The following is a 27479-nucleotide window of genomic DNA, read 5'->3' on the forward strand; positions in this document are numbered from 1 at the left end:
GGGAATGTGTTGCAGGCACAGGCAGTGTATAGTAAAGGATGGAATGCTGGTACACTCTTAGAAAAAATGGTCCCAAAAAGCTTCTTTGGCTTTCCCCATAGGAGAACCCTTTTGGGTTCCATGCAGAATGGTTTTGTCTAGAAGTGATACAGCTTTAGTCAAAATTGACTTTTCGTAGCAAGTTTAGGAGAACTTACGCAGCAAGGAGGATTAATGTAGCAGGTTAGGAGAACTAGGTTAAGGTTAGGAAAAGTGTTAGGTTTAGGGTTGATGCCAAATTTGACAAAAGCTGTATCCCATCTAGACATCACCATGTAGAACCCTCTGGGGAAAGTGTTCTACGTGGATCCAAAATGGGTTCTTCAAAGGGTTCTCCTAGCCAAAGAACCCTTTAATGCTCTACATAGAACCTTTTTTCAAAGAGTGTAGGCCTATATCATATTCTTCCAAGCAAGCACTCTAGGCTAATGCAAGCACAGCTTCAGTGGACAATGCTGTGTAGCATGCGGTGCTATAGGATAGGAGGATAGTTTTCATTGAAAGGCAGTGAGTGTCTGTGGCAATTACCTGATTAGTGAGAGAAGCTTTAAAATAGACCTGCTGCACAGATGCGTGTTTGTGGTCCCAAACAAAGTCCTTCGAGTGTAAAGCTTTTTTTATTTAACTAGGCAAGTCAGTTAAGAACAAATTCGTATTTACAATGACGGGCTACTGGGCTTACAGTGGGTTAACTGCCTTGTTCAGGGGCAGAACGATTACTGGCCCAACGCTCTAACCAGTAGGCTTCCTGCCACCCCCAAAAAAGCTACAACAGAGTATCCACATAAAGCCCCTTACAATATGAATTTGAGAGAGAGAGAGAGAGAGAGAGAGAGAGAGAGAGAGAGAGAGAGAGAGAGAGAGAGAGAGAGAGAGAGAGAGACAGAGAGAGAGAGAGAGAGAGAGACAGAGAGAGAGAGAGAGAGAGAGAGAGAGGTGCTTGGCTTAGTGCCAGTAATCATTTTGCATACTGTGTATATGTGTATATTTAGGTGCAGGAGCTCCACTATACTTTTTAACTAGCATTCTATAAGAGGAACAGGAACTCAAGCAGTAGAACATTTGAGGTGCCAGTACTCTGCTCAGGTGAGCTCCTGCCCAAGTCAAGCACTGCGAAAGAGAGAAGGGAGAGTGATAGAGAGCATGCATGAAGGCAGACAGACACCATGTGTCCTTTTAAATGATGCTGGGGGAAGAAACCGTCTTTCTCTCACACCCACTCACATGCTGCAACATACACACATGCACTAAACAAAAGGCTACACACACCCCTCCCCTGCACGTTTCTGCTTTCACGGATTTGTGCAGTAGATGCATCATTGACAGCCCCGAGTTCCTTATGATGAAATACCAGGGTTGTCAATAGACAGGTTACCAATTCTTTATGTTATCTGCCATCTATCTAGCCAAGGCGAGACGCAAGACCACAATATCCGAGGCAACCTTTTGAACCGGTGTTTCTCGCTAAATCGTCAGCTTTGCCCAAGTCAAAAGCCCCCCGAGGTCGGGGAAATCGTGCGTTTTCACTCCACACCAAAGCTGCATCCGCGCTACTAAACAATTTCTTCGGATCGCTCGGTGAGAAACGTGAGCAGAAAGAAGAATGTGAAATGGACTGAGTTGCTGTGAGAAACATTGAAGGTATCCACTCGGGTTAACGGCGGCAGAGAAGATATTGGATTTTATTAGGAATTTTCCCATTTATCAAATTAAGGTGAGACAACTCTGTATACTATTTATTCCATGAAACGTGTATTGTCAGTGTTTTTTTATAGACGCGATGCAGTCGATTTGACAGTAAATGACTGAGGGAGCTACTGTGCGCAATTCGAGTACAGTAATAGTTTTATTATATGAACAGTTTTACAATCACACCTATTCCTTGTGCTATCTGTCATCAATCGACTTTTGCTGATTTTCTATTTGTTATTTGCATGTATACATTAGGCTAATATATATACCCTAGGTGAGTTTTTGACTTTATTATTCTCTTACACGGATGTTATGCTTTACATTTCTTCATGTATTTAAAAATAACTTAATATTGTGATATGCATAGCCTAAGCTTTAATTGTTGCTCTCTCTGAGTGTATGTGAATCAATCATCATCCATGATCATGCTATTTTCAACCATGTGTTGTTATAGTTCTAACTAGTGATTCATATATAATGCGATTCCCATATTGATTTGAGGTATCCTAGGCTATTGCCTATATTCATATACCAGCCAGCACGTTTTGTCGTTATGCCATAAACCGCTCGTTATGTTTTGGAAGGCTGACAATTTGCATACATTAAAAGATAAAAATCAATGCCGCAGTTTTATCTCTGGATTTTCTCAATTGATAGCTTGCACCACCCGTTCTATGACACGCATAGGAGCTAATGTCTGCACACATACATTTGGAACCATTTTTATTGTTGCACCAACTATATGTTAATGTATTCCTGTGTTTTCCTGCCTGTCTGTCTGTCTGTCTGTCTGTCTGTCTGTCTGTCTGTCTGTCTGTCTCTACCTACTGATCTACGAAGTTAATAATCAATTAGGCAGTATTACTGTAGTACTTAATTTGTGTATTTTGGACCATTGAGCTTGCTTAATCCTCTTTATCAGTCTAATCCTGCCTCTTATTAAACCAAGTGTCAAATTGCAGAGTAACAGTGTACCTCAACACACTGGTATGTTGTAGGTGCACTCTTAACAAAAAGGTTCTTCGGCTGTCCCCATAGGATACCATTTTTTGGTTCCAGGTAGAACCCTTTTGGGTTCCAGGTAGAACCCTTTTGGGTTCCATGTAGAACCATATGTGGAAAGGCTCTACATGGAACCCAAAAGGTTTCTACCTGGAACCAAAAATTGTTATTCTAAGGGTTCTCCTTTGGGGACAGCCAAAGAACCCTTTCAGGTTCTAGATAGCACCTTTTTTTCTAAGAGTGTGGTGGAACATCACAGGGGCCAAGCTCCTACCCCACAAGCATTTCGCTACACCCGCAATAACATCTGCTAAAGTGTATGTAACAAATAAAATTTGATTTGCTTCCAGTTCAAGCAATAAGACTGCTAAATAGTTAGTTAAATAGTTAACCATTAGCTACCCGAATATCTGCTTTGACCCTTTTTGGACTAATCTCTTTTGACCCATCACATATGCAGCTGTTATCTATCCCATTGCCTAGTCACTTTATCCCTACCTATATGTACATATCTACCTCAATTACCTTGTGCCCCTGCACATCGACTCGGTACTGGTACTCTGTGTATATAGCCAGGTTATTGTTACTCATCGAGAATTTATTCCTTGTGTTATTAGTTGTTGTTTTTATTCCTCGTGTTATTATTAGTATTTTTTTTTTTACTTTTTAAAAACTATTTTTCTTTATTTTCTCTCTGCATTGTTGGGAAGAGCCCGTAAATAAGCATTTCACTGTTGGTCTACATCTGTTGTTTACGAAGCATGTGACAAATAAAAGTTGATTTGAACTGTCCCCAAAACATATGTTTAACAATACTTTAAAATCAAACATAATTTACATTCTTTCCTGTCTGCCTAATAAGGTGTTGGAGAGCCTGATTTGGGCCTCTAGAAAGCGTCCACACCTTTGTGTAGAAAGTGTTGTTTTTCTCTTGAGCAAGACAAGCATTGCCCACAGCACTCCACACAGACATTGTGGAGGACGTGTGAAAATGACTCGCTTTCTGTCCAAGACTGAGGGACCATCTTGACTTCCACTTGAGTGCAACAATAGACCCAGTGAGGATGGCCATTTTCTAATCCACCCTGTTTAATTAAAAGACTCCCCATTCAAACCCTCTCGCTGGCTGTCAAGCTGGTTCTCTGACCACACACACACACAGACCTCAGATTGTTTAAGACACCCCCTCCCTTTCCATTCTCCCCAACCCTTTCAACACACTCAACCATTTTTATTGCTGCACTAACTACACTATATAAACCAAAGTACAGCTCCTTCGGAAAGTATTCAGACCCCTGGACTTTTTCCACATTTTGTTACGTTACAACTTTATTCTAAACTGGATTAAATAGTTATTTTTCCTCATCAAAATACCCAATAATGACAAAGCAAAAACAGGTTTTTAGAAATTCTTGCTAATTTGTTGAAAATAAAAACTTAAATAATAAATTTACATAAGTATTCAGACCCTTTACTCAGTACTTTGTTGAAGCACCTCTGGCAGCAATTACAGCATTGAGTCTTCTTGGGTATGACGCTACAAGCTTGGCACACATGTATTTGTGAAGTTTCTCCCATTCTTCTCTGCAGATCCTCTCAAGGTCTGTCAGGTTGGATAGGGAGCATTGCTGCACAGCTATTTTCAGGTCTCTCCAGAGATGTTCGATCAGGTTCAAGTCCGGGCTCTGACTGGGCCACTCAAGGACATTCAGTCCCAAAGCCACTCCTGCGTTGTTTTGGCTGTGTGCTTAGGGTCGTTGTCCTGTTGGAAGGTGAATCTTCGCCTAAGTCTGAGCATTCTGGAGCTGGTTTTCATCAAGGATCGCTCTGTACTTTTCTCTGTTCATCTTTGCCTCGATCCCGACTAGTCTCCCAGTCCCTGCCCCTGCAAAACATCCCCACAGCATGATTCTGCCACCACCGTGTTTCACCGTAGGGATGGTGCCAGGTTTCATCCAGACGTGACGCTTGGCATTTAGGCCAAACAGTTCCATCTTGGTTTCATCAGACCAGAGAATCTTGTTTCTCATGGTCTGAGAGTCTTTTGGCAAACTCCAAGCAGTCTGTGATGTGCCTTTTACCAAGGAGTGGCTTCCGTCTGGCCACTCTACCATAAAAACTGATTGGTGGAGTGCTGTAGAGATTGTTGTCGTTCTGGAAGGTTCTCCCATTTCCACAGAGAATCTCTAAAGCTCTGTCAGAGTGACCATCAGGTTCTTGGTCACCTCCCTGACCAAGGCCCTTCTTTCCCTGATTGCTCAGTTTGGCCAGCTCTAGGAAGAGTCTTGGTGGTTCCAAACTTCTTCCATTTAAAAATGATGGAGGCCACTGTGTTCTTGGGGGCCTTCAATGCTGTAGAAATTGTTTGGTACCCTTCCCTAAATCTGTGCCTCTACACAATTCTGTCTTGGAGCTCTACGGACAATTCCTTCAACTTCATGGCTTGGTTTTTGCTCTGACATGCACTGCCAACTGTGGGACTTTATATAGACAGGTGTGTGCCTTTACCAAATCATGTCCAATCAATTGAATTTACCACAGGTGGACTCCAATCAAGTTGTAGAAACATCTCAAGGTATTTCTGTTTTGTATTTTTAATGTATGTGCAAAGATTTCGAAATTTGTTTTCGCTTTGTCGTCATGGGGTATTGTGTGTAGATAGCTGAGGATTTAAAAAAACGGAATCCATGTTTGAATAAGGCTGTAACGTAACAAAATGTGGATCTGAAGGGTATATGAATATTGAATATTTTCCAAGGGCACTGTATATGGACACCCCTTCAAATGAGTGGATTCGGCTATTTCAGCCACACCCATTGCTGACATGTATAAAAAACTGAGCACCCAGCCATGCAATCCCAGCCATGTAGATTGGCCTTACTGAAGAGCTTAGTGACTTAACGTGGCACTATCATAGGATGCCACCTTTCCAACAAGTCAGTTAGTCAAATTTCTGCTCTGCTAGAGCTACCCCTGTCAACTGTAAGTGCTGTTATTGTGACGTGGAAACATCTAGGAGCAACAACAGCTCAGCCGCAATGTGGTTATCCACACAAGCTCACTGAACGGGACCGCCGAGTGCTGAAGTGCGTAGCGCGTAAAATCATCTGTCCTCGGTTGCAACACTAACTACCGAGTTCCAAACTGCCTCTGGAAGCAACATCAGTACAATAACTATTAGTCGGGAGCTTCATGAAATGGGTTTCCATGGCCGAGCAGCCGTACATAAGCCTAAGATCACCATGTGCACTGCCAAGCGTTGGCTGGAGTGGTGTAAAGCTCACCGCCATTGGACTCCGGAGCAGTGGAAATGTGTTTTCTGGAGTGATGAATCACGATTCACAATCTGGCAGTCCGACGTACAAATCTGGGCTTGGCGGATGCCAGGAGAACACTACCTGCCCCAATGCACAGTGCCAACTTTAAAGTTTGGTGGAGGACGAATAATGGTCTGGGGCGGTTTTTCGAGCTAGGCCCGTTAGTTCCAGTTAAAGGAAATCTTAACGCTACAGCACACAATGACATTCTAGATGATTCAAATCAAATCAAACTTTATTTGTCTCATGTGCAGAATACAACAGGTGTAGACCTTACCGTGATATGCTTACTTACAAGCCCTTAACCAACAGTGCAGTTCAAGAAAGAGTTAAGAAAATATTTACCAAATAAACTAAAGTAAAAAATTATAAAATGTAACACAATAAAATATCAATAACGAGGCTATATATAGTGGGGTACCGGTACCTAGTCAATGTGGGGGGGTACAGGTTAGTTGAGGTACGAGGTAATTGACTATGCATAGATAATAAACAGTGAGTGGGAGAAGTGTAAAAAACAAATGGGGGGAGTGGTAGAAGCTGTTAAGGAGCCTTTTGGTCCTAGACTTGGTGCTCCGGTACCGCTTGCCGTGTGGTAGCAGAGAGAACAGTCTGTGACTTGGGTGACTGGAGTCTGACAATTTTTGGGGCTCTCCTCTGACACCGCCTAGTACATAGGTCCTGGATGGCCGAAAGCTTGGCCCCAGTGATGTACTGGGCTGTACGCACTACCCTCTGTAGTGCCTTACGGTCAGATGCCGAGCAGTTGCCATACTAGACAGTGATGCAACCGGTCAGGATGCTCTCTAAGGTGCAGCTGTATAACTTTTGAGGATCTGGGGACTCATGCCAAATCCTTTCAGTCTCCTGAGGGGAAAAAGTTGTTGTCGTGCCCTCTTCACGGCTGCTTTGGTGTTTTTGGACCATGATAGTTCGTTGGTGATGTGGACCCCAAGGAACTCAAAACTCTCGACACTGATGAAACCGATGAGTGAGGTGGTATACTCTTCAATGCCATTGGATGAATCCCGGAACAAATTCCAGTCTGTGCTAGCAAAACAGTTCTGTAGCATAGCATCCGAATCATCTGACCACTTCCGTATTGAGATGAGTCACTGGTACTTCCTGCTTTTGATTGTAAGCAGCAATCAGGAGGATAGAATTATGGTCAGATTTGCCAAATGGAGGGCTGGAGAGAGCATCTCTCCATGCATCTCTGTGTGTAGAGTAAAGATGGTCTAGAGTTTTTTTCTCCTCTGGTTGCACGTGACATGCTAGTTGAAATTAGGTAAAACAGATTTAAGTTTGCCTGCATTAAAGTCCCCGGCCACTAGGAGCGCCGCTTCTGGATGAGAATTTTCTTGTTTGCTTATGGCTTTATACTGCTGGATGAGTGCGGTCTTAGTGCCAGCATTGGTTTGAGGTGGTAAATAGACGGCTACGAATAATATAGATGAGAACTCTCTTGGTAGATAGTGTGGTCTACAGCTTATCATAAGGTACTCTACCTCAGGCGAGCAATACCTCAAGACTTCTTTAATATTAGACATTGCACACCAGCTGTTATTGACAAATAGACACAAACCCCCGCCCCTCGTCTTACTAGGCATAGCTTCTCTGTCCTGCCGATGTATGGAAAATCCTTCCAGCTGCATATTATCCATGTCGTCGTTTATCCACGACTCGGTGAAACATAAGATATTACAGTTTTTATTGTCCCGTTGGTAGGAGAATCTTGATTGTAGATCATCCATTTTATTTTCCAATGATTGCACTTTGGCCAATAGAACGGATGGCACTCATCTACGTACTGTCAGAAAGCAGCCCGACCTCTGCCCCCTTTTTCTCAGTCTTTTCTTCACGCACATGACGGGGATTTGGGACTGGTCTCGAGAAAGCAGTATATCCTTTGCGTCGGACTCATTTAAGAAAAAATCTTCTTCCAGTTCGAGGTGAGTAATCGCTGTCCTGATATCCATAAGTTATCTTTGATCACAAGAGATGGTAGCAGCAACATTAGGTACAAAATAAGTACAAAAATAAGTTACAAACAACGCGAAAAAACGAACAAAAAAGCACAGTTGGTTAGGAGCACGTAAAACGTCAGCCATCCCCTCCAGCGCCATTCTGAACATTCTGAACAATTCTGTGCTTCCAACATTGTGGGAACAGTTGGAAACAGTTTGGGGAAGGCCCTTTTCTGTTTCAGCATGACAATGCCCCCGTGCACAAAGCGAGATCCATGCATAAATGGTTTGTCGAGATCGGTGTGTAAGAACTTGACTGGCCTGCACAGAGCCCTGACCTCAACCCCATTGAACACCTTTGGGATGAATTGGAACGCCGACTGCGAGCCAGGCCTAATCGTCCAACATCAGTGCCCAACCGCTCTAATGCTCTTGTGGCTGAATTTATTAAGCAAGTCCCTGCAGCAATGTTCCTACATCTAGTGGAAAGCCTTCCCAGAATAGTGGAAGCTGTTATAGCAGCAAAGGTGGGAACAACTCCATTTTAATGCCTATGATTTTGGAATGAAATGTTCGATGAGCAGGTGTCCACATACTTTTGGTCATGTATTTTTATGTCTGCCTGTGTTTGTGTGATCTATGAAGTTAATAATCAATTAAGTAGTAAGTTAAAGCTAGCTACCCCAGAAGTTGCAGTCGAACAAATTATGCTTTAATACCAACTCGGTATTGTAAACACATCGTTCGTGGCCGGTGTTTGCTTGTTTGCTGACTTTTTTGTACAGCTTTGACAGTGCTACCATATCTTTTTTGACACGCAAAGACCCAAACGGCGTTCCATATGAAGTGAAGCTAATAGCAGTGACGCTATTACTGTGTAAATCCGGTAGGGCAACATCGGAAAAATAGCACACTTGGTAGTGTTAACCGGTGCTCGACCATTCGGTGAAAGCCAACATCACCCACGACAGAGAACGGTTGATTGTCAAGGGCAATGAATACCATTATCTTGGCTTTACTGGATTTCACCTTTGAGTTGTCTCGCTGAAATTGTCTTACTCTTACAAATGACTGCTTGACTTGTTGACTGCTCGATCCACACAGCAGACATTGTGGGCTAGTTTAGGAATGCTGTGTTGCACGTATAGTGCAACATTTTACGTAGCGTCATTACGCCATGTACCTTCGTTATATAGGTATGCAGGTCAGCTTTGACATCGGTTTTGCACATTGGTGTCACGATCGTCTTCTTGAGACAGATTGGACCAAGGCGCAGCGTGTGCAAAATACATCTTCTTTTATTTTGAAGATGAACACGAAACGAAACACTTATACAAACTATACAAAACAACAAACAACCGTGAAGCTACAAACGAAAGTGCACACACAAGCTACTTACGTTCAACATAGACAATCTCCCACAATCACCTAAAGCCTATGGCCGCCTTAAATATGGCTCCCAATCAGAGACAATTAATGACATCTGTCTCTGATTGAGAACCAAACCAGGCAACCATAGACTTTCCTAGAGCTCTCTCCTGAACACAACCCCATACACTATACAACACCCCCTAAACAATACACACACCCTAAACTAGACAAAACACACAAACTTCCCATGTCACACCCTGACCTAACTAAAATAATAAAGAAAACAAAGAATACTAAGGCCAGGGCGTGACAATTGGGCGTTAAACTAGACATTGGCCGATACCGATGTTGGCATTTTTAGCTAATATCGGCAGATTCCGATACATTCACCGATATATCGTGCATCCCTACTGTAGATTACTGTAGTACTTTATTAGTTTATTTTGGAATATTGAGCTTGCTTAATCCTCTTTATCAGTTTCATTCGGCCTCTTCAAAGATTCCCTATTCAAACCCTCTCGCTGGCTGTCAAGCTACTTCTTTGACCACAGACACACAGAAGCCTCAGTTTGTTTGAGACACCACTTCCTTTCCATAATTCCCAACCCCTTCAACACACACCCTGACGTCTCTCTGTCTCTCTCTGTATGTGTGTGTGTCTTTCTCTGTCTCTCGCTCTCTCTATCTCTCTCTCTCCCTCCCCTAGATAAACATTGCTTTTCCCCAATGAAAGATAAGCACTCTGTTGGCATGTTATCTCCCTCAGTCTAGGGTTGTCTTTATTATTTTAGCAATTGCATTTCCCGACACAAGCAAAGGACTTGCATTTTTCCTGCACAAGCAAAGGACATCCATTTTCTCTACACAAGCAAAGGACTTGCATTTTCTCTACACAATCAAAGGACTTGCATTTTCCCTATACAAGCAAAGGGCTTGCATTTTCTCTACAGTAAGCAAATTACTTACATTTTCCCTACAACAAACAAGGGCATTGCATTTTCTCTATACAAGCACTTGACTAGCATTTTCCTTACACAAACGAGGGCATTGTATTTTCTATACACAAGCAAAGGGCTTGCATTTTCTCTACACAATCAAAGGACTTGCATTTTCCCTATACAAGCAAAGGACTTGCATTTTCCCTACTCAAGCAAATGACTTGCATTTTCCCTACTCAAGCAAATGACTTGCATTTTCCCTACACAAGCAAATTACTTGCATTTTCCATGCACAAGCAAATGACTTGCATTTTCCCTGCACAAGCAAAGGACTTGCATTTTCCCTACTCAAGCAAAGGACTTGCATTTTTTCTACACAAGCAAATGACTTGCATTTTCCTTACTTAAGCAAATTACTTTCATTTTCCCTGCACAAGCAAATTACTTGCATTTCCCCTACTTAAGCAAATGACTTGCATTTCCCCTACTTAAGCAAATTACTTGCATTTTCCCTACTTAAGCAAATGACTTGCATTTTCCATGCACAAGCAAATTACTTGCATTTCCCCTACTTAAGCAAATGACTTGCATTTTCCATGCACAAGCAAATTACTTGCATTTCCCCTACTTAAGCAAATGACTTGCATTTCCTCTACTTAAGCAAATTACTTGCATTTTCCCTACTTAAGCAAATTACTTGCATTTTCCCTGCACAAGCAAAGGACTTGCATTTTCCCTACTCAAGCAAATGACTTGCATTTTCCATGCACAAGCAAATGACTTGCATTTTCCCTGCACAAGCAAAGGACTTGCATTTCCCCTACTTAAGCAAATGACTTGCATTTTCCCTACTTAAGCAAATTACTTGCATTTTCCCTGCACAAGCAAAGGACTTGCATTTTCCCTACTCAAGCAAATGACTTGCATTTTCCATGCACAAGCAAATGACTTGCATTTTCCCTGCACAAGCAAAGGACTTGCATTTTCCCTACTCAAGCAAATGACTTGCATTTTCCATGCACAAGCAAATGACTTGCATTTTCCCTGCACAAGCAAAGGACTTGCATTTCCCCTACTTAAGCAAATGACTTGCATTTTCCCTACTTAAGCAAATTACTTGCATGTTCCCTGCACAAGTAAATTACTTGCATTTCCCCTACTTAAGCAAATTACTTGCATTTTCCCTACTTAAGCAAATGACTTCCATTTTCCATGCACAAGCAAATGACTTGCATTTTCCCTACTTAAGCAAATTACTTGCATTTTCCATGCACAAGCAAAGGACGTGCATTTTCCATGCACAAGCAAAGGACTTGCATTTCCCCTACTCAAGCAAATGACTTGCATTTTCCCTACTTAAGCAAATGACTTGCATTTTCCATGCACAAGCAAATTACTTGCATTTCCCCTACTTAAGCAAATGACTTGCATTTTCCCTGCACAAGCAAAGGACTTGCATTTTCCATGCACAAGCAAAGGACTTGCATTTTCCCTACTTAAGCAAATTACTTGCATTTTCCCTGCACAAGCAAAGGAGCATCTACATATTTTCAAGGACTTGCACTTTCTTTGGGACTACATAACATATTCATACACCATTCATAATTGATGTCTACACTGTACATAATGCTACATTCTGTCAATTGCAAGTTTGTATGTCACTGCATACTCAATTCAATCCGTAGATTAGCGTTTGTGAACATTTGTGCAGTGCTTATTTAAATAATAATGCACGAGGGGTGCTGTTCTAATTACGTTGGTACCCAGTTTATAATGGCCTTGCTTAAGAACAGCCCTTAGCCATGGTATATTGGTCATATACCACTTCTTATACCACTGCTTTCAGCCAATCAGCATCCAGGGCTCGAACCACCCGGTTTATTTTAGTGTTATAAATGACTCATAAATGTATTATATAGTCCTTATTCAGTGGCTTTAAAAAAATACCATTGCCCAGGAGCTGTAATTCACCATAAAACCATCATATTTCCATATTACATATATATAAATTGATGGGGTTATATTTTAAAATATTTAATATTTGGTTTTCCCATTTTGATCCTTAAATATCAAAGTCAGTCAGACCTTTTCAGGCCTCAAAGTGGTCTAATGTCAAGAAGACTCAATGTCCCACGCCATGTACTGGGGGCTCCCGAGTGGCGCAGCGGTCTAAGGCACTGCATCTCAGTGCTAGAGGCGTCACTAGAGATCCTGGTTTGATTCCAGGCTGTATCACAACCGCCGATGGTTAGCATGAATAGCAGCTAGCAGAGAAGCTTAACAGTTTGAGCTACAGTACCAGTAGAGAGAGTTTGTTCCAGGCATGGCTTCTCACCTGTATGCTCGGGGTGCCAGGTGTCACGCCCTGACCTTAGTTATATATGTTTTCTGTATTATTTTGGTCAGGTCAGGGTGGGACGTGGGTGGGTATGCGTGTTTTGTGTTGTCTAGGTTATTGTAGGTCTATGGTGGCCTGAATTGGTTCCCAATCAGAGGCAGCTGTTTATCGTTGTCTCTGATTGGGGATCCTATTTAGGTTGCCATTTTAATTTTAGGTTTTGTGGGTTATTGTCTATGTGAAGTTGCATGTCTGCACTCGTTGTATTATAACATTCACGTTCGTTTTGTTATTTTGTTTAGTTTGTTCAGTGTTATTTCTTTATTAAAAGAAGTATGTATTCACATCACGCTGCGCCTTGGTCTCCTCACTACGACGAACGTGGCACCAGGGAGGCTGGCTGTGTGTGTGGTTGGGCCAAAGTCAGCACTAGTTACTTTGGCATTATCCTCTCCATAGGTATGGGTCAGTCCCATAATAGCCCTATCAAGGTATGTGTGGGCTATAATAATGAATCAACCACTTTCAATGTGTGTCCTCTCATTGGCAAATTTGGTTTATACAAGTTGGCTCCCGAATGGCGCAGCGGTCTAAGGCACTGCATCTCAGTGCAAGAGGTGTCACTACAGTGACTGGTTTGAATCCGTGATTGGGAGTCCCATAGGGCGGCACACAATTGGCCCAGCGTCGTCCGGGGTAGGCCGTCATTGTAAATAAGAATTTGTTCTTAATTGACTTGCCTAGTTAAATAAAGGTTAAATTTAATAATAATAATTACCTGTAAGCCATATGCTCAAGCAATGAAAACAGATTAGTGTCTAGGTCAGGGGTGCATTTCTGGTCCTTGAAGGCTGCTTATTATCCTGCTGGTTTGGGGCTTTTAACCAGTGACTGATTTATACCTGGAACAAGGTGTGTGCACTCTCCAGCTGACCAGTAACATTAATTGATCAATAAATACCAGACAGAAACGAAAACCAGCAATACTGGGGAACTTACAGGCTTGAGTTGTGCACCCCAGGAGTTTTGACATGTCATCCATTATCACGAACAGTAACATGTTTTACCATTGCATCAGGACCATCTGTTTTCCATTTTAATGGAATAAATACATACATGAATAAATAAATAAAAACAAATGTTAATATTAAAATAGAAAAGAGATGTCCCTGAGCTCATTCAGTACTATTATTTTATTATAACTTCAACTATGCGTTCTTTCAGGTTTGTCCACAGACGTCACAATGATGACTCCAAGAGACCCAAAGCCCAAGAAGACACAACCCAAAGATAGCTTGACGTTGTTGCCTTGCTTCTATTTTGTAGAGGTGGGTAGATAAATGAACATTATGATAATTGCATATTTTGGGAAATATGACATTTAACATGTTACGGTGATACTCTGGTTGTATCTGATTGAATGAGTGTGTGAATGAATGAATGAACTCGCAAACACCAGATATTTGTCTTGTGCTTTGCCTTTCTCATGGGTGAAAGATTACGAATCAATATGCTGCAGCTGAAGTGAGAGAAAACAAATCTGGATGACCTGTAGCTGAGGATGAGCTGCTTTCGTATCATTTAAGCTCACGTCTTTTAAACAATCTGAGCCTCGTTTATAGACATTGAATTAGTAACTATCTATATGCAACCATTGTAGATGCGTCCCAGTAGTCTTAAATAACCGTATTTTCTATCCTTCATTACCTCTGATCTGATAGGACTTCATAGGGAAGGCTGTGGCCACATAGAGACTATGTAAACAGATGAAAACTAATACGCATTCGTGATGGTCTGTGTTTGTTTGTCAAATGTTCAACTCATCTCAACTATTTTCAGACAAGTTGCATACGCAACGAGCGAGAGGCAGAAGTTCTGTATAGTATATTCACGGTTAGGGTTAATAGTAGTTAATAAAGTGACAAGTCTGACAACAACCTGTGACATACACTTCAACTTCCTGTTTCCCAGCTGCCCATTGTGGCTTCTTTTATGGTGTCGCTCTACTTCTTGGAGCTGACGGACCTGCTCCACCCGGCCCAGGTGGGTTTCCGTTGCCATGACCGCACACTGAGCATGCCCTACGTGGACGGTGGAGACGAGCTCATCCCTCTACTAATGCTGCTCAGCCTGGCCTTCGCTGGGCCGGCCGCCTCGGTGAGGACACCCCTCTAAACACACTTGCACGAGTGCAGGCACACACACACACACACACACACACACACACACACACACACACACACACACACACACACACACACACACACACACACACACACACACACACACACACACACACACACACACACACTATACTGCTCTGCCTGCATGAGAAGCCCTCTAAACATACCCACGTTTGGCCTATGTCAGTGTTTCCCTCAAGTACACCCAACAGCACACATTTTTGTTGTAACCCTGGACCAAAAAACCTGATTTAACTTGTCACGGGTTTGATGATTAGTTGACAAGTACAATTTGGTGTGCTTGTCCGGGGCCACAACAACAATATGTACCATTGGGGTTACTGGAGGACTGGAGTTGGGAAACAATGGCCTATGTGATACACTCTATTTATAATGAGGCCATTATACACTCTAACTGCATGTACTCATGCCATAAAAACTCTGACAATAGTGTAGAATGTTTGAAGGCATTGAAACCAGCGACAGAAAGCCTAGTGGTTAAGAGCGTTGGGTCAGTAACCGAAAGGTTGCTGGTTCGAATCCCTGAGCTGACTAGGTGAAAAATCTGTCAATGTGCCCTTTAGCAAGGCACTTAACCCTAATTACTCATGTAAGTTGCTCTAGAGTGTCTGCTAAATGACGGAAATGTAAACCGTTTAAACTACACCATAATATAGTTGTGAATATGCATACAGGCCTACATTCAAATCAGACCACAGAAGATGAGACAAACATTTCTCCAAACCAAATACTGTTTTCTCAAATAGCCCATTCTCTCTAGGGTTGAGCATGATTGTCAAGTAGAAATGTGTCGACTAGTACTTGGTCATTAAATGTTTCTATATCTCTGACTGTGTGTTGTCATATGGTCAGATAATGATAGGAGAGGGCCTGGTCTATTGCATGCAGTCACACCTTAAGATCCGCCCTGGGGTGGAGGGCAGCATCAATGCCGGCGGGTGCAACTTCAACTCCTTCCTACGGCGAACGGTGCGCTTTGTAGGTATGGTTCCACTCAGTGTCAAATTAATGTGGCCTGTTCCTGGATTTCTCCAGTGTGACAATGACTCACTATTTCTTTATTTCCTCCTCTTGTTTTCTCGTCTTCACTGTTCTCCCTTTCTCCCCACGTCACTGCTCTCCATCTCTCGCCCCACGTCACTGCTTTCCCTCTCTCCCACGTCACTGCTCTCCCTCTCCCCACGTCACTGCTCTCCCTCTCCCCACGTCACTGTTCTCCCTTTCTCCCCACGTCACTGCTCTCCCTCTCTCGCCCCACGCCACTGCTCTCCCTCTCCCCACGTCACTGCTCTCCCTTTCTCCCCACGTCACTGCTCTCCCTCTCCCCACGTCACTGCTCTCCCTCTCCCCACGTCACTGCTCTCCCTCTCCCCACGTCACTGCTCTCCCTTTCTCCCCACGTCACTGCTCTCCCTCTCCCCACGTCACTGCTCTCCCTCTCCCCACGTCACTGCTCTCCCTCTCCCCACGTCACTGCTCTCCCTCTCCCCACGTCACTGCTCTCCCTTTCTCCCCACGTCACTGCTCTCCCTTTCTCCCCACGTCACTGCTCTCCCTCTCCCCACGTCACTGCTCTCCCTTTCTCCCCACGTCACTGCTCTCCCTTTCTCCCACGCCACTGCTCTCCCTTTCTCCCCACGTCACTGCTCTCCCTCTCTCCCACGCCACTGCTCTCCCTTTCTCCCCACGTCACTGCTCTCCCTCTCTCGCCCCACGTCACTGCTCTCCCTCTCCCCACGTCACTGCTCTCCCTTTCTTCCCAAGTCACTGCTCTCCCTTTCTCCCCACGTCACTGCTCTCCCTTTCTCCCACGTCACTGCTCTCCCTCTCCCCACGTCACTGCCCTCCCTTTCTCCCATGCCACTGCTGTCCCTCTCTCCCACGCCACTGCTCTCCCTTTCTCCCACGTCACTGCTCTCCCTTTCTCCCACGTCACTGCTCTCCCTCTCTCCCCACGTCACTGCTCTCCCTTTCTCCCCATGTCACTGCTCTCCCTCTCTCCCCACGTCACTGCTCTCCCTTTCTCCTACGTCACTGCTCTCCCTCTCTCGCCACGTCACTGCTCTCCCTTTCTCCCACGTCACTGCTCTCCATTTCTCCCACGCCACTGCTCTCCCTCTCTCCCATGCCACTGCTCTCCCTCTCTCCCACGCCACTGCTCTCCCTTTCTCCCACGTCACTGCTCTCTCTCTCTCCCCACGTCACTGCTCCCCCTCTCTCCCCACGTCACTGCTCTCCCTTTCTCCCCACGTCACTACTTGCTCCCTCCTCTTTCTCTTAATCTCCCCACCTTTCTCTTACCCTTCCACATCCCCACCCTGCTTTCTCTCTCTCTCTCTCTCTCTCTCGCTTTCTCTCTTTCTATCTCTGTATTTCTCTCTCCCTCTTCCCCCTAATCCCTCTTTCTCCTTCATCCTCCTCTCCTTTTCACTCCCTTACTCTCTCTCCCCTTCTCCCTGTCCCTCTAGGCGTCCATGTGTTTGGGCTGTGTGCCACGGCTCTAGTAACTGATGTGATCCAGTTGGCCACAGGCTATCACTCCCCCTTCTTTCTGACCGTGTGTAAGCCCAACTACACTCAGCCAGGTGTGGCATGTGACAAAAACCCCTACATCACCAAGGACATCTGCTCCAGCCATGACCAGCACGCCATCCTCTCCGCCAGGTAGCTGCATTACATACATGACATACACTGTAAATGGGCTGTATTGAATTTGACAGTAATTTACAGGCAGCTCATTGGAAAGTAAGTTACTGTATTTCATAATGCAGTACACCTACTCTAATCCAAATACAGTATCAAAGCAAGTGGTGTGTAATAACACAGTACAATACTGTAGAATTGACTGTATTATACTGTAACAAAGTAAATGCTACCGTAATCGTAATGAATGGATGGATGAATGAATGAAATTCATTGAGGGGATTGGGGTTTGTATTTCACAGGATTTTGCTGTAATTACATGGGATTGGTGCAAGCAGGTCGGCTGCTAGGTAATGTGTTTGCACATTGATGGAACACCACATATTTATTGATATGCTGTAATGTGTTTGCACATTACAGCATATCAATAAATATGTGGTGTTCCACTTAACAAATGCTTCTAAACTGGCAGCGACTACATGGCAAAACCATTGGCAACCATTAAAGGTTTAAGACCCATTGCCATTCCAATCTGTGCCCTATACATTTTACTTTGAAGGGACACAACTACCACATACCGGTTAACTTTGTACAGCACTCTCACTAACAGGTGCAACAAATACAGCCTCATACAAGACAAGCCTCAAAATATGTTAATGAGCCAGAAACAACACTACCATGCACCCACTAGTGGTCAAAAAGTTTTTAGCGATCTAAAAATACAGTACAGCACAGATTATGTGGGATGAAATTACAGTACCATTCAAAATACAGCAATTATTTCCCTGGTCACAGTCAGCTGAACCAGGAAGAATGAAGGTTCTGTTCCAATATCCACACTAGCATACCAATTTGAATGAAGCAGTTGCTAGAGTGGTTATGGGAAGATACTATAGCTATTGTGTGTCCTCATCTCATGAGGCAAACTAAACACAGCAAGGGAAAAAGAGAAGCTAACAAAATGAAGGGTGAATATGAATTTAATGGATTTTCAAGGACATTGTTTACTAAAGCTCAACTACTTGTACATTCAGTTACACTTACAGAGCAAAACATGAACCTTAAAGGAATACTGATGCATTGGTTCAGTGGAGATGAGGACAGAAAATTATTTGAAAGTATTGGAATGCAGCCTTGGACAGACCATCTTATTTTCTCAGGCTGAGGAAGTGTCCCGAAACTCTTGAAAAGCCACATTTTCGTGTTTTCTTCCTCTCTGGACCACTGATCTAAACAGACTGGGTAGGTGAAAGCCATAGCAAGTTGTCCTTTCCTCCATGTTGCTTTCAAGTAGATTATCCATTCTTATTCAGTCTTAGGTAGGCTAAGGGATTATAAAGTTGACGTTAGTAAGGACACCATTTTGGCCAGTCATAGACAGATAAACAGGGAGGTATGTTTAGACAGATATAGCACACAACACCACAACACTAACCTGCATTGTAGCAATGTGCAGTTGTGATCTTTATTCCTTACGTCACACTGCCGCTGTTCTCTCCCCTTTCAAGTTATGATCAAAGCTGTGTGACATATGGTGTCTGTCTTTCTGCTTTTCTAGCATTTCGTCTCAACGCTAACACGTTTTCTGTTTCTTGACAGGAAAACCTTTCCCTCCCAGCATGCAACCCTGTCTGCATTTGCTGCTGTGTACATATCAGTAAGTACACCTCCTGGGACGAATACACAGTATGGAAGCTAGTAATCAGTGGCATCGGTAAAACTTTATTTGGATAGTCCATCTGTAAATGCTCTACAGACTATCAGTAACATTTCCTCTAACATTTTCAGTTCAGAGCATGGTTATTGCCTAGACTGTATTGCAGGTGAAATTTGCTGAGGCAGTGTTTCCCTATTGGCCACCAGGACTCAACTGGAGAAAAAAATGTCTGTCGCTTTAAGTCAACAGAAAACCAAAACTGAGACAGAACATGATAAGCTAGTTTTATTGATTAAATGTGCAGAGAACACTGTTGAAGTCTTGATAAGAAAACGTCCCCCCAGATTTTGTCTTTGGCTCTTTTTAATGCTTTGTTCAGTAGCAGGTCAAGTACAATAGAATTTGATAAGCCACAAATTAGGACATTGGGCTAATATTGCTTGTGAATATAAATGGTATAGTAGCCAAAGTAGTCACACCAGATTCTCAATGCACAAATCCTTTGGGCAAATCTGTCCCCACTATTTATTTTAAGGGAGAGCTTAGCGTACTGAGCCAAACACACTGGGTTTTCCCACATATATATTTGGTAACTCTTAAATAGAAAGGTTTGCTTATAAACCGCTTAAAATATTATCACAGAGCTGAAATGATGTGGATTGAATTAAGTGAAAACGTGTAGAAGCCTGTTCAGTTTATTAATAGTTAACAAGGCATGTCATAATGCAGTTTATAAGCAGAAATCAAATGTAACCGTACATCATCTTCATAGATGAATGGAATGTATTTTAGTTTTTCTGTTATAATATCTCACCATTTATTTTCTCAATTTCTCTCTTCTTGCAGATGTACTTCAACTCAACCATCTCAGAGAGCACCAAGCTGCTGAAGCCAGTGTTGGTGTTTGCGTTTGCCATCGCTGCGGCACTAACCGGACTGACCCAGATCACCCAGTACCGCAGCCACCCCATCGACGTCTATGTGGGCTTCCTCATAGGGGCCGGCATCGCTGCCTACCTGGTATGACCTGACTTCCATTGAAATCTATCTTGACTTCTATAATATATATAACATTTATATGTTTGATACTGATGAGGCATATTAACATTTATTTCTGTAAATGTTAGTTTTTTTATCTGCAGGGTAGGATTGACAGGTGATTAACTCTAGGGAGTTTTTCCTAGCCACCGTGCTTCTACACCTGCATTGCTTGCTGTTTGGGGTTTTAGGCTGGGTTTCTGTACAGCACTTTGAGATATCAGCTGATGTAAGAAGGGCTATATAAATACATTTGATTTGATTAAAACATTTAGGAATACAGAATTTAAGGATTCTACCAAAGCTGATTTACAAAGGGCTATTCATGCGCGCATCCATTTCTGAAAGGTAGATGTGAGGGCAGTCTACCTACTACTTCCTACGGTAGCCGTTCTATGATTTAATTTGAGGCGAGCACAGGAGAGGAAAGTGTTATTTGCCAGACACTGATGTAGGATTTTAGCCAATCAAACTGTACTGCATACCATCTCTCCCTACCCCACTTAAAAGGCATACCTGCCGTTTAGCGCTAGGCTCTTTGATATCTCTAGATTGCTGCTCTCATTAAAGTTTCTGAATACTCCCGCTCTCATTATAGTGTCTGACTCCTCCCACTCTCATTCATGTTTCTGACTCCTCCCGCTCTCATTAAAGTTTCTGACTCCTCACGCTCTCATTAAAGTTTCTGACTCCTCCCGCTCTCATTAAAGTTTCTGACTCCTCACGCTCTCATTAAAGTTTCTGACTCCTCCCACTCTCATTCATGTTTCTGACTCCTCCCGCTCTCATTAATGTTTCTGACTCCTCACGCTCTCATTAAAGTTTCTGACTCCTCCCGCTCTCATTAAAGTTTCTGACTCCTCCCGCTCTCATTAAAGTTTCTGACTCCTCCCGCCCTCATTTGCTATCCTTCGACTGTCCTCAGGGAGGGATGGAGTTCACTTTCATGTCCATCATAACTCTCTCTCTCTCTCTCTCTGCCTCTCTCTGCCTCTGTCTCTCCATCAGAGATATAGAGAGTGGTTAGAGCTAGCTCATCAGTTCTGTTGAAGTATACCCAGGCAGACGAATGAGAGTGAATGATATTGCCTTTCCACAGGACTATTATACTGAGTACCCGTAGAGGAGTTTCAGGCGACCAAGACCTTCTCTTCTTCTCTTCCAGGCTTTCCACGCCGTTGGCAACTTCAGGTCCTCTGACGACATCATCATCAAGCCAGCTCCGCCCCCCCAGAAGGAGGACGCCCTACGAGCTCTGACACAGCGGGGCCACGATTCAGTCTACAACAAAGGTGTAGCTTCAGCGTCGGAGAGCGCCGACGAGATCGCTGCGCCCCCCTCCCTGGACCGGCTGGAAGGCATGGGGTGTCCGCTGCAGCGCGAGAAAGCCTCCATGGGCAGCCTGAAGAGGGCCAGCGTGGACGTGGAGCTCCTGGCACCCCGCAGCCCCATGGGTCAGCAGACCATGGTGACCTTCAGCAACACGCTGCCCAGAGCTAGCATGAATGCGAACGGGGTCCTGGGCACTAATGGGGCCCCCGACGATTCCATGATGCAGCCCACCCAGCCTGTAAAGAGGAGGCTCAAGGCTGTGCAGGTGCCCATGGACCCCATGCGCTCACAGCAGCTGGTGACAGAGTGGAAGCAGAAGTCCATGGAGATGCGGGGTCTTAGCCTCAGAGATGAGGCCGAGCGGGAGGCCAGTGAGGAGGGCTCCGAAGGGGAAGAGGAAGTGTCTGAGGACGGGGGGCCACAGGCCTTGTTATACCCATCTACGGTGCAGTCCAACAGTGGAGCTTCCACCGGCCAAATCCCCATCAGTGTGGGGCCTCCGGGGGGTGTGAGGGTGGTGGCAACCACCAGACCCCCCCACATCCCAGAGACAGGTCCCCCGCCAGTGTCGCCCAAGAGCGCATTGACCCGCGCCAAGTGGCTGTCCATCACGGAGAAGAGCAGTGGCGGCGGGTCGCTTCGGGGGGCTCCCAACCAGCCACGCATCATGCAGGTGATCGCAATGTCCAAACAGCAGGGCCTCCTCCAGTCCTCCTTCTCGGGGGACACGCCCAAGTCCTCCGAGACCACCTCCACCTCCTCCTGCACCTCCTCTACGGCCAGCGCAGACTCGCCCCACTACCGCCCGCCCTTGGAGGCCCAGCGCAATTCGGCCATCATCACGGTAGACGCCCACGCCCCCCACCACCCTGTGGTGCACACTGCCACCCTGCCCTCTTCTGGCAATGGGAATCCCTGGAAGTGGAGAGACACGTCCAGCGGCAGCGACCCTCGCGACGCCTACGAGCTAAACGACCTGAAGCGCAGCGCTGCTCGCGGCAGCACTGCTCGCGGCAGCACTGGCAGTTTCCGGCCGCACCAGACCATCTCGCCCTGCTCCTCCACTGGCGACGGCGACTCAGAAGTGCTCCCCCCTCCGCCCCTCCCTCACACCGAGGTCCTCCATGACGGGCGAAGCCGAGAGTCCACTTTACAACGCAAGACCGCGCTAGTTCAATTTCAAAACAAGACTGGGCAGGAGAACTACTATAAAAAACTACAGGGTGCCCGGAGGAATAAGGAGTAGTTACTAACTAACTCTCTTACTAACTAACTAAATAACTAACTAAATAAATAACTAACTAATTAGCCTTATAGTCAAACCACAAAACAGCACAAAACCTTGACTGACAAGCTGGGGTCTGCTGCTATGCAGCTCTCAGACTTTGTGTGATGTTATCAAATGAGTTCTGCAATACGGTGGTAGCCTACATATGTATGATGTATGCTAGCTGGAGGAATACAGCTTGAGTGGATGTGGAACTGGTGAGTGTCATAGCAGGTCTGTGCAAAAGGGGATGCTGAGGTATTTAATTTCAGGAGCACAGAGAAGCTTTTCAAAGATTAAAATGGGAAGAACACCACCACGCAACACAAACCAAAAAACACATTTGAAGGACAAAGTATTAAAGCTCCATCTACTGAGCCGAACCAGGACATTTTGAAACATTTACAACATCTTCATTGACTCCATCTTCCTTTCAATGATTCCTGTTACTCAATGGGCTGATTGTCTAGTGTTGGTATGGCATTGACTCTATGTTGTGGACTTTTTATTGTTAATACTTCATTGCTAATGTGTAGATTCTGAGCATGTATGTCTGTGTGTTTTTGTGTGTTTGGGAAAGTGGGTCAGGTGCTTGTGTGTATGGGAGTGTGTTTGTGTTGAAAAAGCACAGTATGTTTAAAAATAGATATATTCTGCTGTATTCAGCAGAATGTGTAGGTGCCAATGATGGTGCCAATGATGGTGCCAATGATGGTGCCAATTCTCAACAAAGTTCAGACCTTGATCTTAACTCTAAAACTGAAGAACAACAACAATTTTAACCTGAACTTCTTCTGATGTAGAATACTGACTGGACTGAATGAAAGTATGTTGTGTAAAGGAGTGCTTTTCAATTTTAACTTCTCCATATGGATCTTACTTTTGAGAGTGCTACTAGAGTGCCTCTTAAACTGACTTAAAGCATAAACCGTGTGTATTTTTTACTGGACATGTTATACAAGAACAAAACTACAATAAGGAAAGTCACATCAGGGGAACAGTCATTTTATCAAAGCAATAGCGGCAGTACAAGGCAGAATGTGTAAAATAGGATGGGTAATATTGACGGTTTCCTTTTTGCTGATCGTTGAAAGCTTCGAAGTGAACATGCATACAAATCAATACACTCCTGTGGATGGACTACTGCACGTTATGTACATGATTGTCAGGCTGGAAGTACTACTTTGTTAGTAAACAAAAAAAAGACATTAAAAGTTGTCATTAGTAACTGAACTGTGAAGCACTAGTGTGGCAAATGTTGTATATCTGGGACATGTTTGGTTCTTAATGTCCACCAAAGCCCTCCAACTGACAATCACAAGTTAGATCATCAATTCCACACAAAACCTTCAGTACAGTATGCGCTGTATTTGGGCTTCATTCAAAGTGTTCTAGTGCTGCGCACTGAAATACCAACAATGCGCCAGCGAGAATCCTTAGTTGCGACATACATTTTTTGACTTATAATTTATGATATTTACCTATTGATTCTTGAAGAATATAACTTGTAAATGTCTCATGAACTTAGTTCAACTGTCATACCCCATCAGAACCCAAAATATAAGCTTGTTTTCTCCAATGTTTGTATACAACAGAAATGTAAACAAACACTGTATAGCCTCAAAACATCTGGTATCATGAATTGTCAGTCATTGCATCCATAGCTCTGTCTATGAATGTAAGAATGGGTACGTTTCTCCAACACCTGCCCTTAGCTTTTTAGAGAACAGGGGTGGGGAGGATGCTTTGTTATTGTTTAAAGATTCTAGCTTTAAACAGAATTTCCCCACTGTTAACGGAGATCATATTCATGGTAAACGCTGAGAGTGTTGACTGTGTGGGGGTATAAAGCTCTTCAAAGAGCATCTATTTTTCTCATTCTAAATCTCTCAGCTACCATGATACAAATCAATCCTCATTATCCTAGTCACTTCTATAGGCTACAATAACTACATCAAAGAGCATCTATTTTTCTCATTCTAAAACTCTCAGCTACCATGATACGCATCCGTGCTCATTATCCTAGTCACTCCAATAGGCTACAATAACTACATCAAAGAGCAAATAGACCAGTATTTTGTCTAGAATGTAGACACCTTGTTTTGTCTGGGAACAGCACCATGTGCATTCCCCCATTTGTTTTATTACAGTTGTTTATCCTAAACACACTTACATGTGCAACAGACTAGACAACAGCTGCACAGCAACTGCACCTTGGAAAGATGGTTATTTGCTGGGTTATCATGTGAGTTGTGGTTGGCTAGCTGGGCTATTATACTGGGGGAGAGAGAGAGAGAGAGAGAGAGAGAGAGAGAGAGAGAGAGGGGGGGGGGGGGGGGGGGGGCAGGCACGTAACAGATTGCTGTGGATGGTCACTGGGAGTCTAAATGAGCACCAAAACACCTGAGGGAATACACTGACTATGATTTATTATTGAGGAATATGCTAAACAGGCACACAGGCATGTACGCTCACGCACACACACATGCAGGCACACTCGCACGTCACACACACATACTCATGCATTCAAATGAATGTCTTCACTCACAAAGGCACACATACATTGAATATACAAAACATTAAGAACACCTGCTCTTTCCATGACATAGACTGACCAGGTGAATCCAGGTGAACGCTATGATCCCTTATTGATGTCACTTGTTAAATCCACTTCAATCAGTGTAGATGAAGAGGAGCAGACAGGTTAAAGAAGGATGTTTAAGCCTTGAGACATGGATTGTGTATGTATGCATTCAGATGGTGAATGGGTAAGACAAAATATTTAAGTGCCTTTGAACGGGGTATGTTAAAAGCTGCCAGGTGCACCGGCTTGTGTCAAGAACTGCAACGCTGCTGGGTTTTTCACGCTCAACAGTTTCCCGTGTGTATCAAGAATGGTTAACCACCCAAAGGACATCCAACCAACTTTACACAACTGTGGGAAGTATTGGAGTTAACATGGGCCAGCATCCCTGTGGAACACTTTCGACACCTTGTAGAGTCCATGCCCTGATTAATTGAGGCTGTTCTGAGGGCAAAAGGGGGTGCAACTCAATATTAGGAAGATGATCCTAATGTTTGGTATACTCAGTGTAGCTACATACAGTAGAACTGGAATTTAAACTCCATGCCCCATTTAACCATTTAAATGCACATATAATCCATGCTCCATTTAACCAGGTGACTGGTTAAACTCCGTGCCCCTTGAGGTGACTGGTTAAACTCCGTGCCCCTTGAGGTGACTGGTTAAACTCCGTGCCCCTTGAGGTGACTGGTTAAACTCTGTGCACCATGAGGTGACTGGTTAAACTATGTCCCCCTTGAGGTGACTGGTTAAACTCCGTGCTCCTTGAGGTGACTGGTTAAACTCCGTGCCCCTTGAGGTGACTGGTTAAACTCCGTGCCCCTTGAGGTGACTGGTTAAACTCCGTGCCCCTTGAGGTGACTGGTTAAACTCCGTGCTCCTTGAGGTGACTGGTTAAACTCCGTGCCCCTTGAGGTGACTGGTTAAACTCCGTGCCCCTTGAGGTGACTGGTTAAACTCCGTGCCCCTTGAGGTGACTGGTTAAACTCAGTGCTCCTTGAGGTGACTGGTTAAACTCCGTGCCCCTTGAGGTGACTGGTTAAACTCCGTGCCCCTTGAGGTGACTGGTTAAACTCCGTGCCCCTTGAGGTGACTGGTTAAACTCCGTGCCCCTTGAGGTGACTGGTTAAACTCCATGCACCTTGAGGTGACTGGTTAAACTCCGTGCCCCTTGAGGTGACTGGTTAAACTCCGTGCCCCTTGAGGTGACTGGTTAAACTCCGTGCTCCTTGAGGTGACTGGTTAAACTCCGTGCCCCTTGAGGTGACTGGTTAAACTCCGTGCCCCTTGAGGTGACTGGTTAAACTCCGTGCCCCTTGAGGTGACTGGTTAAACTCCGTGCTCCTTGAGGTGACTGGTTAAACTCCGTGCCCCTTGAGGTGACTGGTTAAACTCCGTGCCCCTTGAGGTGACTGGTTAAACTCCGTGCCCCTTGAGGTGACTGGTTAAACTCCGTGCCCCTTGAGGTGACTGGTTAAACTCCGTGCCCCTTGAGGTGACTGGTTAAACTCCGTGCCCCTTGAGGTGACTGGTTAAACTCCATGCACCTTGAGGTGACTGGTTAAACTCCGTGCCCCTTGAGGTGACTGGTTAAACTCCATGCACCTTGAGGTGACTGGTTAAACTCCATGCACCTTGAGGTGACTGGTTAAACTCCGTGCCCCTTGAGGTGACTGGTTAAACTCCGTGCCCCTTGAGGTGACTGGTTAAACTCCGTGCACCTTGAGGTGACTGGTTAAACTCCGTGCCCCTTGAGGTGACTGGTTAAACTCCGTGCCCCTTGAGGTGACTGGTTAAACTCCATACACCTTGAGTTGACTGGTTAAACTCCATGCACCTTGAGGTGACTGGTTAAACTCTGTGCCCCTTGAGGTGACTGGTTAAACTCCGTGCCCCTTGAGGTGACTGGTTAAACTCCATACACCTTGAGGTGACTGGTTAAACTCCGTGCCCCTTGAGGTGACTGGTTAAACTCCGTGCCCCTTGAGGTGACTGGTTAAACTCCATGCACCTTGAGGTGACTGGTGTCATGATGTTGCCCTCTTTGGGTACAGTGAGCACCATCCCCCTCCCTCTCTATGTCTGTTACA

The 27479-nt window shown here is 44.4% G+C and overlaps 1 protein-coding gene across 1 annotated transcript; it reads left to right on the forward strand.

Annotated features, from left to right (window-relative positions):
• Positions 1-1010: 1010 nt before the first annotated feature.
• Positions 1011-24045, forward strand: LOC129867525 (phospholipid phosphatase-related protein type 3-like). The gene is made up of 8 exons (XM_055940981.1): positions 1011-1753; positions 13889-13992; positions 14636-14821; positions 15721-15850; positions 17337-17532; positions 19111-19168; positions 20015-20188; positions 21372-24045. The coding sequence occupies exons 2-8, from the start codon at positions 13909-13911 to the stop codon at positions 22782-22784; spliced, it is 2241 nt and encodes a 746-aa protein (XP_055796956.1). The 5' UTR covers positions 1011-1753; positions 13889-13908; the 3' UTR covers positions 22785-24045.
• Positions 24046-27479: the final 3434 nt, after the last annotated feature.

This window comes from Salvelinus fontinalis, chromosome 12, assembly GCF_029448725.1.
Source record: "Salvelinus fontinalis isolate EN_2023a chromosome 12, ASM2944872v1, whole genome shotgun sequence".
Taxonomy (NCBI): Eukaryota; Metazoa; Chordata; class Actinopteri; order Salmoniformes; family Salmonidae; genus Salvelinus; species Salvelinus fontinalis.

Coding starts and splice junctions, on each gene's coding strand:
- LOC129867525 (XM_055940981.1), top strand. CDS start 13,909: ATGATGACTCCAAGAGACCCAAAGCCCAAGAAGACACAACCCAAAGAT. Junction 14,822..15,720: donor TCGCTGGGCCGGCCGCCTCG/GTGAGGACACCC, acceptor TCATATGGTCAG/ATAATGATAGGAGAGGGCCT. Junction 20,189..21,371: donor CCGGCATCGCTGCCTACCTG/GTATGACCTGAC, acceptor CTTCTCTTCCAG/GCTTTCCACGCCGTTGGCAA.